The 13,447-nt window shown below is 43.9% G+C and overlaps 1 protein-coding gene and 1 long non-coding RNA gene across 4 annotated transcripts; both read right to left on the bottom strand.

Moving 5' to 3' along the window:
- Positions 1 to 9,362: 9,362 nt before the first annotated feature.
- On the bottom strand, positions 9,363 to 11,510 carry LOC117648333. 3 transcript variants are annotated; one of them, XR_004587894.1, is made up of 4 exons: positions 10,439 to 11,510; positions 9,928 to 10,002; positions 9,551 to 9,761; positions 9,363 to 9,472 (listed from the first exon to the last, which is right to left on the bottom strand). XR_004587894.1 is itself a non-coding variant. In XM_034390806.1 (2 exons), exon 1 carries the CDS (start codon positions 10,971 to 10,973, stop codon positions 10,584 to 10,586), a length of 390 nt encoding a protein of 129 aa, XP_034246697.1. In that variant the 5' UTR covers positions 10,974 to 11,510; the 3' UTR covers positions 9,876 to 10,002; positions 10,439 to 10,583. The 3 variants fall into 3 exon arrangements, 1 of the variants encoding a protein (XP_034246697.1); XR_004587895.1 differs by having other exon boundaries at positions 9,369 to 9,472; positions 9,547 to 9,761; XM_034390806.1 differs by lacking the exons at positions 9,363 to 9,472; positions 9,551 to 9,761 and having other exon boundaries at positions 9,876 to 10,002.
- Positions 11,511 to 11,526: 16 nt separating this feature from the next.
- On the bottom strand, positions 11,527 to 13,001 carry LOC117648332. The gene is made up of 7 exons (XR_004587893.1): positions 12,937 to 13,001; positions 12,718 to 12,847; positions 12,504 to 12,642; positions 12,272 to 12,401; positions 12,012 to 12,196; positions 11,857 to 11,925; positions 11,527 to 11,782 (listed from the first exon to the last, which is right to left on the bottom strand). It is a non-coding gene; the product is annotated as an uncharacterized LOC117648332 (long non-coding RNA).
- Positions 13,002 to 13,447: the final 446 nt, after the last annotated feature.

Raw genomic sequence — 13,447 nt, 5'->3', positions numbered from 1 at the left:
TTGAAATGATGTTCTTCATTCCCTTTTCTCAAAGGCTGAGCAGAAGCCTAGAAAAATAAGCCAGATAATAAAGCACTGAAGGGTCTCTAATAAAGTCTGAGTTTCATGTGAGTACTAGAACCCAAACAGGTACTCAAGTTTGTTGAAAGCTGGCTTGCTGCTTGACATGGTCGAAGCGCTGCTGGTGTGTTGTAATTGAGTGAGATTTTGATTTGACTCGGCTTGCCATGTCACAAGGAGATAGGGAGTGTGTTTTCTTTAATCAGTAATACAGATGTTGAGAACATTGTTTACTTAAATCTCATAACTTCTTAATACTTCAGAATACAGGTTAAAAGAAAACACTCGCAACTATTGGAACAATTGCAAGCCATCACTTAGGGCTACAAGTCAGAATAAAGAATACTTAGAACTCAACAGAGAGATCAAAATCATCAAGCTAAATATTTCAGAATAGATGTCACAAAATCACTCGCAACTATTGGAAAAATTGCAAGCCATCACTTAGGGCTACAAGTCTGGATAAACAATACTTAAAACTCAACAGAGAGATCAAAATCATCAAGCTAAAGATATCAGAATACAGGTTAAAAGAAAACACTCGCAACTATTGGAACAAGTGGAAGCCATCACTTAGGGCTACAAGTCTGGATAAACAATACTTAAAACTCAACAGAGAGATCAAAATCATCAAGCTAAAGATATCAGAATACAGGTTAAAAGAAAACACTCGCAACTATTGGAACAAGTGGAAGCCATCACTTAGGGCTACAAGTCAGAATAAAGAATACTTAGAACTCAACAGAAAGATCAAAATCATCAAGCTTAATTTTTCAGAATACATGTCACAAAATCACTCGCACCCTTTAAAAAACAAAGAGTGAAAGAAACGAAAAGAAGGTAAGAAAATAGATACAGAGATGTACAGTTAGGAAGAAGAAAACTAACGTGTCCGGAGACTTAAATTGTTTGGCTAGGGGTTTGACTATTGAATGGTTACTCTTCTCCATCGACTCTGGGTGGCGTTAGTGTGAGGCGCCTGGAGGCCACTGGTAGGGTAACAGATCACCAAGGGGTGTTAACCCTTGGCTTCCTCCAGGCCCCACCCCGGAGCAAGAGCCCGAATGCCTGCTCTAGGGGAAGTGAATCACCTTCACTTATGGACCCCCCACCCTAAGGTTAGCGAGCAGGACTTTGAAATTTAACAGCAGTTCGTGATCGTAAGTAGTTCAAGAGTTAAAGACTTAAAAAAAAATATTTTAAAAAAATCAGCCAGTTCACTTGCAGACTATCAAGGTGACAACATAAAGGAGACAATATCAAGGTGACAGCCTGCAACTAAACTGACTGCATAGGGTTCCCTAAAAAGTGCTGCTTTGAAGTAATTTGGAAGAGATTAATTTAGATTAGGCTGCCAAAGATGAGATTTTAAACCAGAAAAGGCCCCTAGCCACCCTAACACCCTAACTGCACATCCCTGATCAAAGATATACACTGCAAATGCAAAGGCGATACTTAAGTACATTTTTCGGCGATACAATTGTGTATCGCCAATAAACGGCCTTACGAAAAAGTATTGCCATCAGAACGGCAATACACAAAAGTATCGCCAAAATTTGGCGATACTTTGTGGTATTGCCACAACCACGGCATTGACCTAAGAACTTGTCCCCTTGATTTGATCAACGTTTACTGCCAAATTGTGGCAATACTTCGAAGTATCGCCAAATTTTGGCGATACTTTTGTGTATCGTCGTTTTGAAGGCAATACTTTTCCGTAAGGCCGTTTATTGGCGATACTTGATTGTATCGCCAAAAAAGGTACCAAAAGTACTGCCATTGGATTTACAGTGTAAGCAAGTTATATTAGGAACCTCCTAGCCGGTTAAGACGACATCCCAAGAAGAAAATTTCCGTTGGCATCTTGGGCATCTTGGTACCATCATAATTTCAATAATGCGGTTCACACATGTGGTACAGAACATGTGGTAGCAGCGTAGAATGCAGTTGAATTCATTTTGATGACAAAGTGCACACAGCATTCCTGTAGATGAACAGAAATATTACAGTAATACATCCAAAGTCATAAGCAACATGAACACACTATTATACTTACGTGCACTGTGATTGATTTCACTCGCCACTTGAGCAGCTTGTGGAGCTGGGACTTCGACAGGCACCACAGCGACATCTTGTGGATTTTCAGGCGCCATTCCAGGTGCTGCGATTGCTGCAGAAAAGGAGAGAGTTTGGTCAAACTTCACAGACTAGATGCTCAATGAGATCCAAATAGTGAGAGTTAAGTATAAGTTGGGAGCAACCTTTCAACAGAATAGTTTAGGCATCTTAGATCTATCGCATAGTGTGTGAGAGGAGGGAATCAGTTATAGTTTCAAAAGGTTTAAGAGAAAGAAACGGAAAGAAATCACAATAAAACGCCTGAAACAGATCAATGAAAACAAGCTAGGGCCCGCCCTTCCGTCGAACCGAGTTGCCAGCTCCGCTTCGCTGCGCCGGCAACTCGGTTCGACAGGGGGCCGGCCCAGCTTGGCCTGCCGGCAGCCTTTTCTCGGGCCTTCGGCCCTCGCATCAGACCCAACTTGGCCAGTCGAAGGCCCGGGCCATCGGCCCGCTCGCATCACACACACCGTGAGCGGGTAAAGCAAAGTTATCGATGTACCATCGTGACTTAGGCCCTCCCTTCTATTCACAATATGCAATGGTCCTTACACTTTTTACTCCAACTGTCCTTAGAATATGCCCGTTTCATTTGTCTCATCGCCCTCATTCCGAAAATACCAATATTTGCCATGCTACTGCAACTCCTTGCAATAGAGGCACAGCAGGAGCGCAAAACGAGTCCGTCGCACTTTTTCCCATAACTCATGAAGGCGGGCTCCTGGACCCCCCTTCCGACCCCTCGTTGAAGAGGTCTTGCCAAGACCTATCCAAAACTTAAGTTAAAATTTTCAGTCGGTCGACTCCCTTTTTTCAAGATCCTGATGTGACTAATAGACGAAGTCGGGCTCCTGGACCCCCTTTCCGACCCCTCGTTGAAAAGGTCTTGCTGAGACCAATCGAAATCTGCAATAAATTTTTTTAGTCGGTCGACCCTCTTTTTTGAAGATCCTGATCCGGCCAACTTGTAAAAGCGGCCGATGGGGTCGAGACCAGGTCCATTCATCTTGTCTCGTCGCCCCGATTCCAAAAATACCCCTATGTGCCCTGCTAGCACCAATAATGGCGGAAATCCCCCTCCCGCTCATGTTAACCATGATGCACCTGCAGCAGCCCTTGTGCGACCCGGACGGGATTTGCACCACCGGATTATTTGTTTGGACGGTACTCCTGAAGTACCCTCCAAATCTGGTTACTCTAGCTCAACTCCTTCCTTGTACACAGACGCCAACAACAACAACAACAACAACAACACACAGACACAAAGGCAAATGCATAGGCCCTCCCCCTATTTTTTGAATAGAAGGGCGGGCCAAAAATTGGCAGCGAGATCTTGGTCTTCCTGCTGGACCGGATTTTCATGAGCACTGAAACACAATGTTTGGAGGTTAAGAGCTAGAAACACAGGGGGAACCACCGCGAATAACTAAGTTGCGCACAAGAACTCAACAGGAACTAATAATGAGACACCAGCTAGTATAATCGTGGTGTTTTTCGCAGGTAACCAGTTCCTGATCGTTTAATAAGACACAATGTTCACTGAAGACGGAGCTAAGGTGCGCTCGAACAGAAAGACGATCATTTCGGATGGATCGCGAATTGGTTACGTAATCATGAGAACCTTCAGTGACGCCTTCCCCTACACTTACTTCATGTCGACTTTAGGATTAAGGAGATTGATTTAGGAGTTAGACGGTTGAAAGAATTCAGCACGCACGAAGGATAACAGAATCCTCAGAACAATTTAGTACAAGACACGAAGCCGGAAACACGCTGGGACGCATTGTCGTGTTAGTCGCCCCATGACCGTTTCCTGTTTTACTCCTTTTGAATCACCTGTAGATGGCAGCACTGTTGCGAATGGGGAACATGCCGCCACTGCGCCCGATGTTGATGGATTAAACGGCAAAATTACTTTGTGTTTTATGTAATATTGGAATATTAGATTGACCCCACATCCTTTTGTCTGTCATCTCCTGGAGAGCTATGCCCACAACGGCTCCGACAATAGTGGAACTCTCGAGAGGCCTTTCTGAGAGACGCGCGCGTCGTTTACAGCGCTCACGGACAAGGCGGTGACCAACGTGCATGGCGTACACTGGCGAGGGCGGGCGAGGGTAACTCGGCTTGCATCACCCGTCGTCAAGTGGCTGCGCTACGGGCAAGTGCGGGCAAGCCCCATGCCTTTTTTACTCGAGGCACCGTATAGCCGAGCGGCATTCAAAACCAGGGTCAGGACTCTGTGCAGAACTCCCATTGGGGAAGCACGTACCAGCCCGGAGAACTTCATTAAGGGCTCTGGCACCGCATCCAGACTACCACGGATCTCCGCCCCACCACGCACCTGGCATGCGGGGGCGTTGTGCGAGTGCGACCAGCTGCACCCGGCCCGCTCGCTAGCCGCCTGGTCCTGGTCTTGAATGCCTCTCGGCTCTTTTGCGGCAACCGCCGTGGTGAGTAGGCAACCAACCACACGTCGCAGCTACGCAGGCTATGGGCCGCTATTGCCAACGGGGAAATCCGCCTTTTCTGGCGTGTCCATGCCCTTTGTCTCAAGGTGGTGACTTGAACTTGCGATTGTCGCAACCCGGGAGCGTTGCCGAGCACGAGCACCGGGAAAACTACACGAGCTCTGCGCAGCATGGCCGGATCAAGGCTGAGCCCAACGCCGACGGCACCTACAGTGTCCATCGACAATTGCGTGGATTTCCTGGACGTACGTGCGTCAGTCACTATTCGTGGCCCAGGGTGGCGTGCCCCACGACTAAATGAGGCTCACATGTTTGTAGGACGACCTTGCTGAGGCCATCGCTCAAGAAATCTACTGGGCGGCTCGCAGGCGGGAGCTAGAAAGCTCACTGTTTTACCTCCGCGACTATAAACGTGAGTTGGTTGATGTTGGCACTACAGTAAGCACTAGTGCGACTCGGGGTTTTGAAGCCGTTCCGACTCTTCATTCCAAGTGAAAAAGAAGGGGATGCGATTTCTACGCCGTGAGATGGTGCTTAGTAGCAAGGCCCTTTATGCGGAATGCCCTTATGTGACCAAACTTAAATTTGCTTACAGAGAGTGTATCGCGGAGGACTTCTCCGAGCCCTGTCCCGCTGCCTCCTTTGCGGGAAGCGAGGGACCCAGATCTCCCCTCGCGACTGTCGCGGCCTACAGCGCGACGGGCACCGCCTGTCTACCGTGCCCTGCGCGAGGACAGAGGCGTGCCACCTGTGGGAAATAAGCGGCGCAAGTCCACCACGAAGTCAAGCGCCACCGGAAGCAGCGTCATGCCCAAGAAGCTCAAGCCCAACCAGGTGGTGCCTGCGCCTCGCCGCTGGCGATAAAGTGCGAGAAGTGAAGATAGAGGGTGAGAATGCAGTGCCCCTTGAGGCCCATGTGGCCTTCCTGTCCTTCCCTGTTACTCCCCACGGTCTTGGGAAGGAGTAGAAGCCGCAGTGTCCAACTCCCTTCCCTCTCTCGCCTTGCTGGTTAGCGCATGGTTCGCGGCCGGCAAACAGGCTCTCAACAGACCGGACTTGAATGCGGTGGCTGTTCGCGTGCCTGGGCGATGCACCTGTTGAGATGCATTGACAGTCACTATCGGAGTGACAGGAGCGGCGTCATTTCCCAAAACAAAACACTCCGTGGAAAAGCCAAACATCACTCTGACATGAAGAGTCGTTTCAATGCTGTGGCTCTTTCGCACCAATACGGGACACACCATGAGTGCGAGAGGAACACACGAAAACGATTCTTGGAATCAGTCTTCTGGTGCTTGTTTGGCCACCGCCCCACAGTGGGTCAGAACCCCTATTTCCGTGATCATAGGGTCAAAATTCAAAGTGACTTTGGACCCCATCCAACACCGATTCTCCACTCCAAAATGTCCACTGAACCCAAATCAAGCGTCGGTTCGGCGATAGGACGCATCGTATTTGAATGGCAGGGCTGCAAAGTCAGAATTTGTATCTATATTTTCATGATTTGGGGTAAATCGCACATTATCGCTTCCTCCCAGTTTGGATGCAAACCAATCCCGGTAACCTGCATCCCAGCACGGAACTTTAATTAATACTGTGTAGAAAAGTGCCGTGAGTGAACCGGACCCGAACTTCGTCCGTCTAAGGGTTCTACAGACAACGCTTCTAAGCAAAATATTGCCCAAAATGCCCAAATTCGACTTAAATTGGAGGAAAAGTTATGTTACCCCCCTTTACCCCCCGACCATTTCAACTGGGATTGGTAGGTGGATGCTGTAGATACTACGGGCAACCGGCCATTCAACCGCACTTAGCCGCAATTTTTTTTTGCATCGATTTATGAAAATATTAGCATTTTCTATAAATAATTGGTTTTTGACGGTCATGTGTTTTTGCTACCCAATCGGCTTCAGCGCCTTCCCGCATCTGATTTATGTTGCTTCGTGTTGTTCAAACGTGTTTGAATGTGTCCATACCTGTTCGGACGTGTTCAAGCGTGTTCGGACGTCTGAATGTGTCCAAGTTCAAACGTGTGTCCGAACACGTCTGAGCTTGTCCCAACATGTTCGAACGTGTTCAAACGTTTTCGAACGTTTTATCGGTACGCGTCGACGTTCTAACGTTGCGGTTAGTGGCGGTGTGTGTCGCACTGTTAAAAATTGTTGTTTTAAAACAACAACACAATTACCAACCTCGACAACGCTGTTGTTTGTGAACAAGTTTGCTTGTTTTAAAACGACGAATTCGTTGCTAATTATTTTTATGACTTATGCTGTTTCAAAACAATATTTTGCTGCGTACAAACAACCCAGCAATCTAAGAAGTGGTTACTGCGGGGTAACCGGGACTCTACGAGGTCTGTGACCTAATCGGCAATAAAAATTGATGCAAATAAGGCTGTCTACCGGTTTACAAACATCTTGTGGACGAACGACGCAACTCGTTAGTAAACAACGAAAGTCATTTGAAAACAACTTTGATCATTAAGAAAATTAGCAACATATTTACTGTTAAATTACAACATAATTTTTAACAGTGCGGGAATCCTCCCGTCTTGTTAAGTGAAAGAACTTGATACTGTTAAAACTCGTCGATGTGTGTCGGAAAAGGTCCAAAATTCACAATACGGGTTGGTACCGTTGAAACGACTCTGCGCTAAAACAAACTGTTCAGTGCGTGTTGGAACGTCTCAGGTTGCTTAGACGTGTCAACCCTTGTTGGTACTAGTCTACGCTCGATATAAGAATGCACTCTCATTCCAGGAACGTGACGTCACGTTGAAACGAACGCGACAAAGTGTCACGTTCGTTTGATCCGGTTTGAGCATTGTGTCACATTCGTTTGGATGTGTATCTACTAAAAGTTAACTTGTTCACATTCAAACGAATGTGACACAATGCTCAAACGAATGTGACATTTTGTCACGTTTGTTTCAACGTGATGTCACGCTCCTGGAATGAGAGTGTGCACTAGTTTGGGGTGCATTATTTACATCAGACACTAAATAAACCATACACCTTACACAAATACACAAAAATCGTCAAAAACCTAAATTTTCACCGGATTTTAACCTTAAATTGACGAAAGATGCATGTTTTTGTTGTCCTGTGGTCCTGAAATTTTGCCCAGCACCTGCTTATATCATAATCTATGCAACCGAATAGCATTGTTTGCAATTAAGGGTTAATTGGATTTATACATTAGTCAAATTTACCTTTAAACGACAATTATGCAAACCTGACTTTTTCCATCTCTCAAGGGACCTCTTAGGAAGCTTCAGTTAAAATTTGATCCAATTCGGTCGATAAACGGCTTTGCAGGAGGCCGTGATCACGAAAATAGGGGTTCTGGCCCACTGTGCGTTGTACCGTGTGTGACAGGCATGTATCACTATTAAACCTTGCAGACCATTGTGTCCAAATTCTCAAGTTTACAGTAATAGCATACGTCCTACCACTCCACCCCCACAGTGTGATGGCCTTGTTGCAAACCAAGATTACGAGGAGGAGAAGTAAAACGAGGAGAGTAGGTAAGAGTCTTGCAACAAAATTTAAAAATGTCGATGCAGAGCAATCTAATAGCCAATGGGACAAAACACCAAAATTTAACTGAATATGAGACCCAAAACTTACTCGGCACAAAAGTTGAATTGCCATACAAACAACTGATTCCAATACAAATGTCATTACCTGCAGACTCGGATGCCATGATCAAAGCTACTGCTTTGCCACCAGAACGGAAGGAGGAGGTAGAAAAGCACATTCGTAAACACCACGACGTCTTCACATTTGGTCGATATCCATGGATGAGATTTAGGATAGACGCAGGAAATCATCCACTCATCTAACAGAATGCACGTTCAGTACCCCTGCAATTACAATACAAAGTTTGTGAGACAACCATGAAATACTTAAAAATTAAAGCAACCAGGCCTAGTAAGTCACCCATAGCGGTCAAAAACATTCATACTAGCACAAACATTAACACCGGCACAAAACAATTATTGAGTGACTCATGCGGAATTATAAGCTTTGGTAGAATCAGGTAAAGCTTTCAATCATTGCCAAGCAAGACTGCCCTTCCCAATAAAATCAGATCACGCAGCCATGCAGTGGTTCAAATTTTTAAAAATCCAACGGGCATATTATAAGTAAAATAATTTAAAAAAAAAATATTATTCTAGTACAGTCATTATAAATTTACTGTTGTGCATACAAAAGGCACAAACTTAAGATGCATAAAAGCAGGCGTTCAGAGAGGCCTTGCAGCCCCCAATCTAAAAGGGTGCACTAAAGCATGAGCTAAAGACGCAACAGCTTACCTCATCAGTTCTACTTCAGGTGAAGATTGACCATTCGAGATGTGTTCACATCAGTTCTAAAGGCTCTAAATAATGGGCCAGTTGTTCGTTCAATTAGCCCAAAGGGAAATTCACTTCTTCGTTTGCCAGCCAGACTGAAGAACAGTTCCAGGTCCACAAAAGAGTTCCAGTCCAACGTAAACAAAAGGTTTCTAAGGTTTTGTCATTACACTGCAAACAACAACAGATTCCACGTTAATAATGCCCACGTTAGTACTGTCACAGTTGCTGAACAAATTGCGTAGAGATGATTACTCCACAGCATCAAAAACAAATTCCAAGTCAGCTTCATTGCCGAAAGCACACACACAGAAACATTCAGAGCCAAGCAAATAACTTCATGTTGTTCTTACCCAATATCCACGGCGGCTTGTCTTTCTATAGGTTGACCCATGATAAAATCTTTGTCCAGGGTAAAAGTCTGTTGAACATTCTGGCAAACAACGTCGACCTCATAACAACTCTGCAACAATATTAAATGAATTAGTCAAACTTGTCTCACTTTTCTCACGTTCATACATTCAAATGGCAACTTACGTACTTTGGTGAAAAGTCAAGGCAGGCAGATAAATAGAGCGGCACACAGACAGGAAGCACCGAAAGGAGTTTGGCAGACGTCCTAGTCTCAGGCCTTCACAGAATGGATTGCTTGCTCGCTCATGCTCATAAAATTTATGTAGATCTCCTTCCAGTACTCCTAGTCTTCCGAAGGCGACGAACTCCGTCGACGCCGCAGTGCAAGAAACCCAAACCTGTTGCAACAAGAACATTGATTAGTTTCCCTGTCCAACATCGAAACCCAGACAAGGGCCCTATCAATCATTGGTGAAAATGTCCCCCCGGATGCAGTTTGTACGGACCAGCAGAAAGAGGAAATCGACACACTTAACTATCAAAGGAAAAATCACAAGAACTTACCGAAAACCTGGCTCCACATCGAACTGCGTATCAAGAAGTTTCCTCGAACGAATCATCACCCAAGAAATACGGACACTGCAACAGAAACATCAAGGTTTTACTCTCTACAAAATAATACATGCGCCCGAACTGTTTCAAAAAGAAGGGAGGAGAAGACTATACGCTGCAGGAACAAACTCATTGGAAATGCAAATTTTGAAACAACAGGAGGAGTCCAGCAGAGAGCAATTTGAATAAGAAAAGTGCAAGCTAGAAAACACAGACAAGCATTTGAATGAAGGAAGTCATGAAGAACCGGGCGAAGACGCGGAACGGAAGATAAAGTCCTATTATGCACATGTACTGGACTTGTACTTAACAGAGTCAGAACGAGAAGAAATTACACAAGAAATCACTGACAGAAGCAACCACAACCACCCAATCAACCGGTCACTCGAATCACTACAAATGGACGAAGCAAAAGTAATTCAAGAAATAGAAGAGCTTCTCACTTTGGACGAACCTTACTCACCTTCAAACGTAGCGCCGGCTCAACAGCATACTTCAGCAGAAACAGCACAGCATGAACTTCCGGTTTGTGAAACCAACCACGAATTCAGCCAGTGTGACGTCCCCATTCTTCAGCATCCAGGCGGAGGCAGCCTTGAAACACAGCATTACCTGGAGCCATCACAGAAATCCTCATAAACATCAGGAATGGATTGCCTTGAAAATGATTTTAAAACCTCTCTCTTAACATTGTTATCTGCCAGCAGCACCTCCAAAGTTTCTTTCAGTGGAACATACTGAGCAACTCTTGCCATCTTTTCCATGTTTGGAGTTGGAAGTGGAATTTCAACCGATGGTATGTAAGGAGCTATCCTCTTCATTTCTTCTCTTCGGAGGTGAACGCTAGAGACTTGTTCTTGATCATGACCAAAGTGGTGGATACCATGAACGGGATCAGCACTGAATGTATTGTCCAAAATTATTGCAATCTTTCTCTTCTCCAACCCAGCAGAAACCAATTCTTTTTCAAGGGTTTGCCTCATGCAATGATGTGACATCACTGTAAATGAAGCAATTTTTTCACTGATAAATTGAACTGTGACTGAAGGCAACACTTTTTGTCCTTCGAGTTCCAAATAAAATGTTAAAACATTTTTCTTTATGATATTTGGTGCCAAAGGGTTAGACACTGCAACAGACAAATCTTGAGGCACAATGGTAGCTGAAGAAACTTCTGACACACTGGTACGGCTGGTTGATGGTAGGTTTTGGGTGGTTGAATACGAGCTGCATGTTGACTGCTGTGACGAATGTTTCCGAGAGAGATGAACTCTGAATGAGTTTTTGTTCTTGTGAAGAGTCTTACATGAATCACCATAAGGGCAGATAAACTCATGCCCTGCATCTATGTGAGTCTCCAAATGAACTTTCAGAGTTTGCCCTACTTTAGACAAGGAGCAATTCAATACTGGACACTGAAAACTGGGGACGGCTTTATCCTGTGACACATGGCTTCGAGACAAATGGGACTGGAAGGCACTAAAAGTGACAAACCGCCCAAAACATTGACTAAAACAACAGCGTATTGTGCAATGTTCTTCCTTGGTTCTTCCTTCTGGTGATTGAAATATTGCTGAGCACTAATCAGTACCGCAGAGCATTCTTCACATCGGTAAGTCGGACCAGGATTTAGTTCAATGCCCCCAATGAATAAAAGGATGAGAATCAAGACCAGAGAAACTGGCAATTGAAAAAAAAATGAACTGAAGCATTTAGGTTGGCCTCTCCTGGTTCTTACTGATACTCTACTGCTTGCATAGGTACCAATCCTAGCCCGGTGCACTTCTGCAGACACACCCATCTTGCACTGCAACAAAAACAACAGTGAAGCAAATGCGAAATGCTGCTAAACAGAGACAAAGTATCATAAAAAGTACTCACTAAGGTTGCACACTAAAATGTTGTTTCAAGATATGGAAGACCAACAATACAGTACAAAACACTTTCCATCTGAAAATAAAAAAACAACTGTATAATGCAAAATTAAACATTACATTTTCTTTAGGGTAACTTTCAAAATTTTAGGACATACATACCAGGAAAAACAAGTCTGGCACAAATGAAGTTAAAAGATTGACTCACTCCAGACTGATTTACATGTTGAAATTAGATAAATGAGTCCACATGAACCAGAGACATCATTAAACTACTCAGGAAGATTGCTCACTAATGTCGTTAGAAGATAGAATAAGTCCACAACACAGTACAAATCTCTTTGCACCTGAAAATAAAAAGCAAACTGTACAATGGAAAATTTAACATTACATATTCTTTCAAAATTGTTGGATATACATACCAGGAATCTAGTCTGGCACGAATGACAAAAAAAGATTGATTCATTTACATCTTGCCATGTTTACATGTTGAGGTTAGATTCAAGAGAAGTTCCGTATGAACCAGGGAAATCAAATTCAATGCCATGAGATCTGCAAACAGAAAACATCAACATGAACCACATCTCTAAATTGTAGGACATACATACCAGGAAAAACAAGTCTGGCACAAATGAAGTTAAAAGATTGACTCACTCCAGACTGATTTACATGTTGAAATTAGATAAATGAGTCCACATGAACCAGAGAAATCATTAAAGTACTCAGGAAGATTGCTCACTAATGTCGTTTAAAGATAGAATGAGTCCACAACACAGTACAAATCTCTTTGCACCTGAAAATAAAAAGCAAACTGTACAATGGAAAATTTAACATTACATATTCTTTCAAAATTGTTGGATATACATACCAGGAATCTAGTCTGGCACGAATGACATAAAAAAATCGATTCATTTACATCTTGCCATGTTTACATGTTGAGGTTAGATCCAAGAAAAGTTCCGTATGAACCAGGGAAATCAGATTCAATGCCATGAGATCTGCAAGCAGAGAACATCAACATGAACCACATCTTTTCTTATACCAACTTTAAATATTACAAAGTACACAAACCAAGGACAATTCCTACTTTTTAATTCACACTCGAGGCTAACACCACTAAAACCGCATGAAGGTGCATCCAGTAAAGCTGCTTGGGCTGTTTCGAGCTCTCGGATTGGTGAGAATTCGTGCTGGTGGCGGGAACACAATACACGAACGTTCGAAGACAAACGAACTTACTAACATTTTCTAAGCACGGCGAAACACAGGTCAAGAGTATGAAATCTGAAGGTTCTTTTTTATGAACGAATATTTTTGCCAACAATTTTGAACCAAAGCGCTCGTAAAAATGACGTTTTTAAAAAAAATTGGCAGTGCATGGTTGGTAGACTTGACTGGCGGTTTCGTTTCCACAAGAAAAGCGCGGCGACCGTTAAAACGAGAGACTTTGCTTCAAAGTTATTTGACTGATCCACTTGGAATTGGTTCAGTGATTTACATGAATATTTAACGAGAAAATGGCGGTGAGTCTTTGTTCTTCTAGTTGTAGATGAAGAAAATGGTGAAAATGTAGTTTAAACTGCGGTTCTTTGATGTTC

The sequence above is a fragment of the Thrips palmi genome, unplaced genomic scaffold (genome assembly GCF_012932325.1).
Source record: "Thrips palmi isolate BJ-2018 unplaced genomic scaffold, TpBJ-2018v1 HiC_scaffold_3, whole genome shotgun sequence".
NCBI classification, from domain to species: domain Eukaryota; kingdom Metazoa; phylum Arthropoda; class Insecta; order Thysanoptera; family Thripidae; genus Thrips; species Thrips palmi.
The sequence above is the reverse complement of the archived record's forward strand: the minus strand, read 5'-3'. Positions and strand labels throughout refer to the sequence as shown.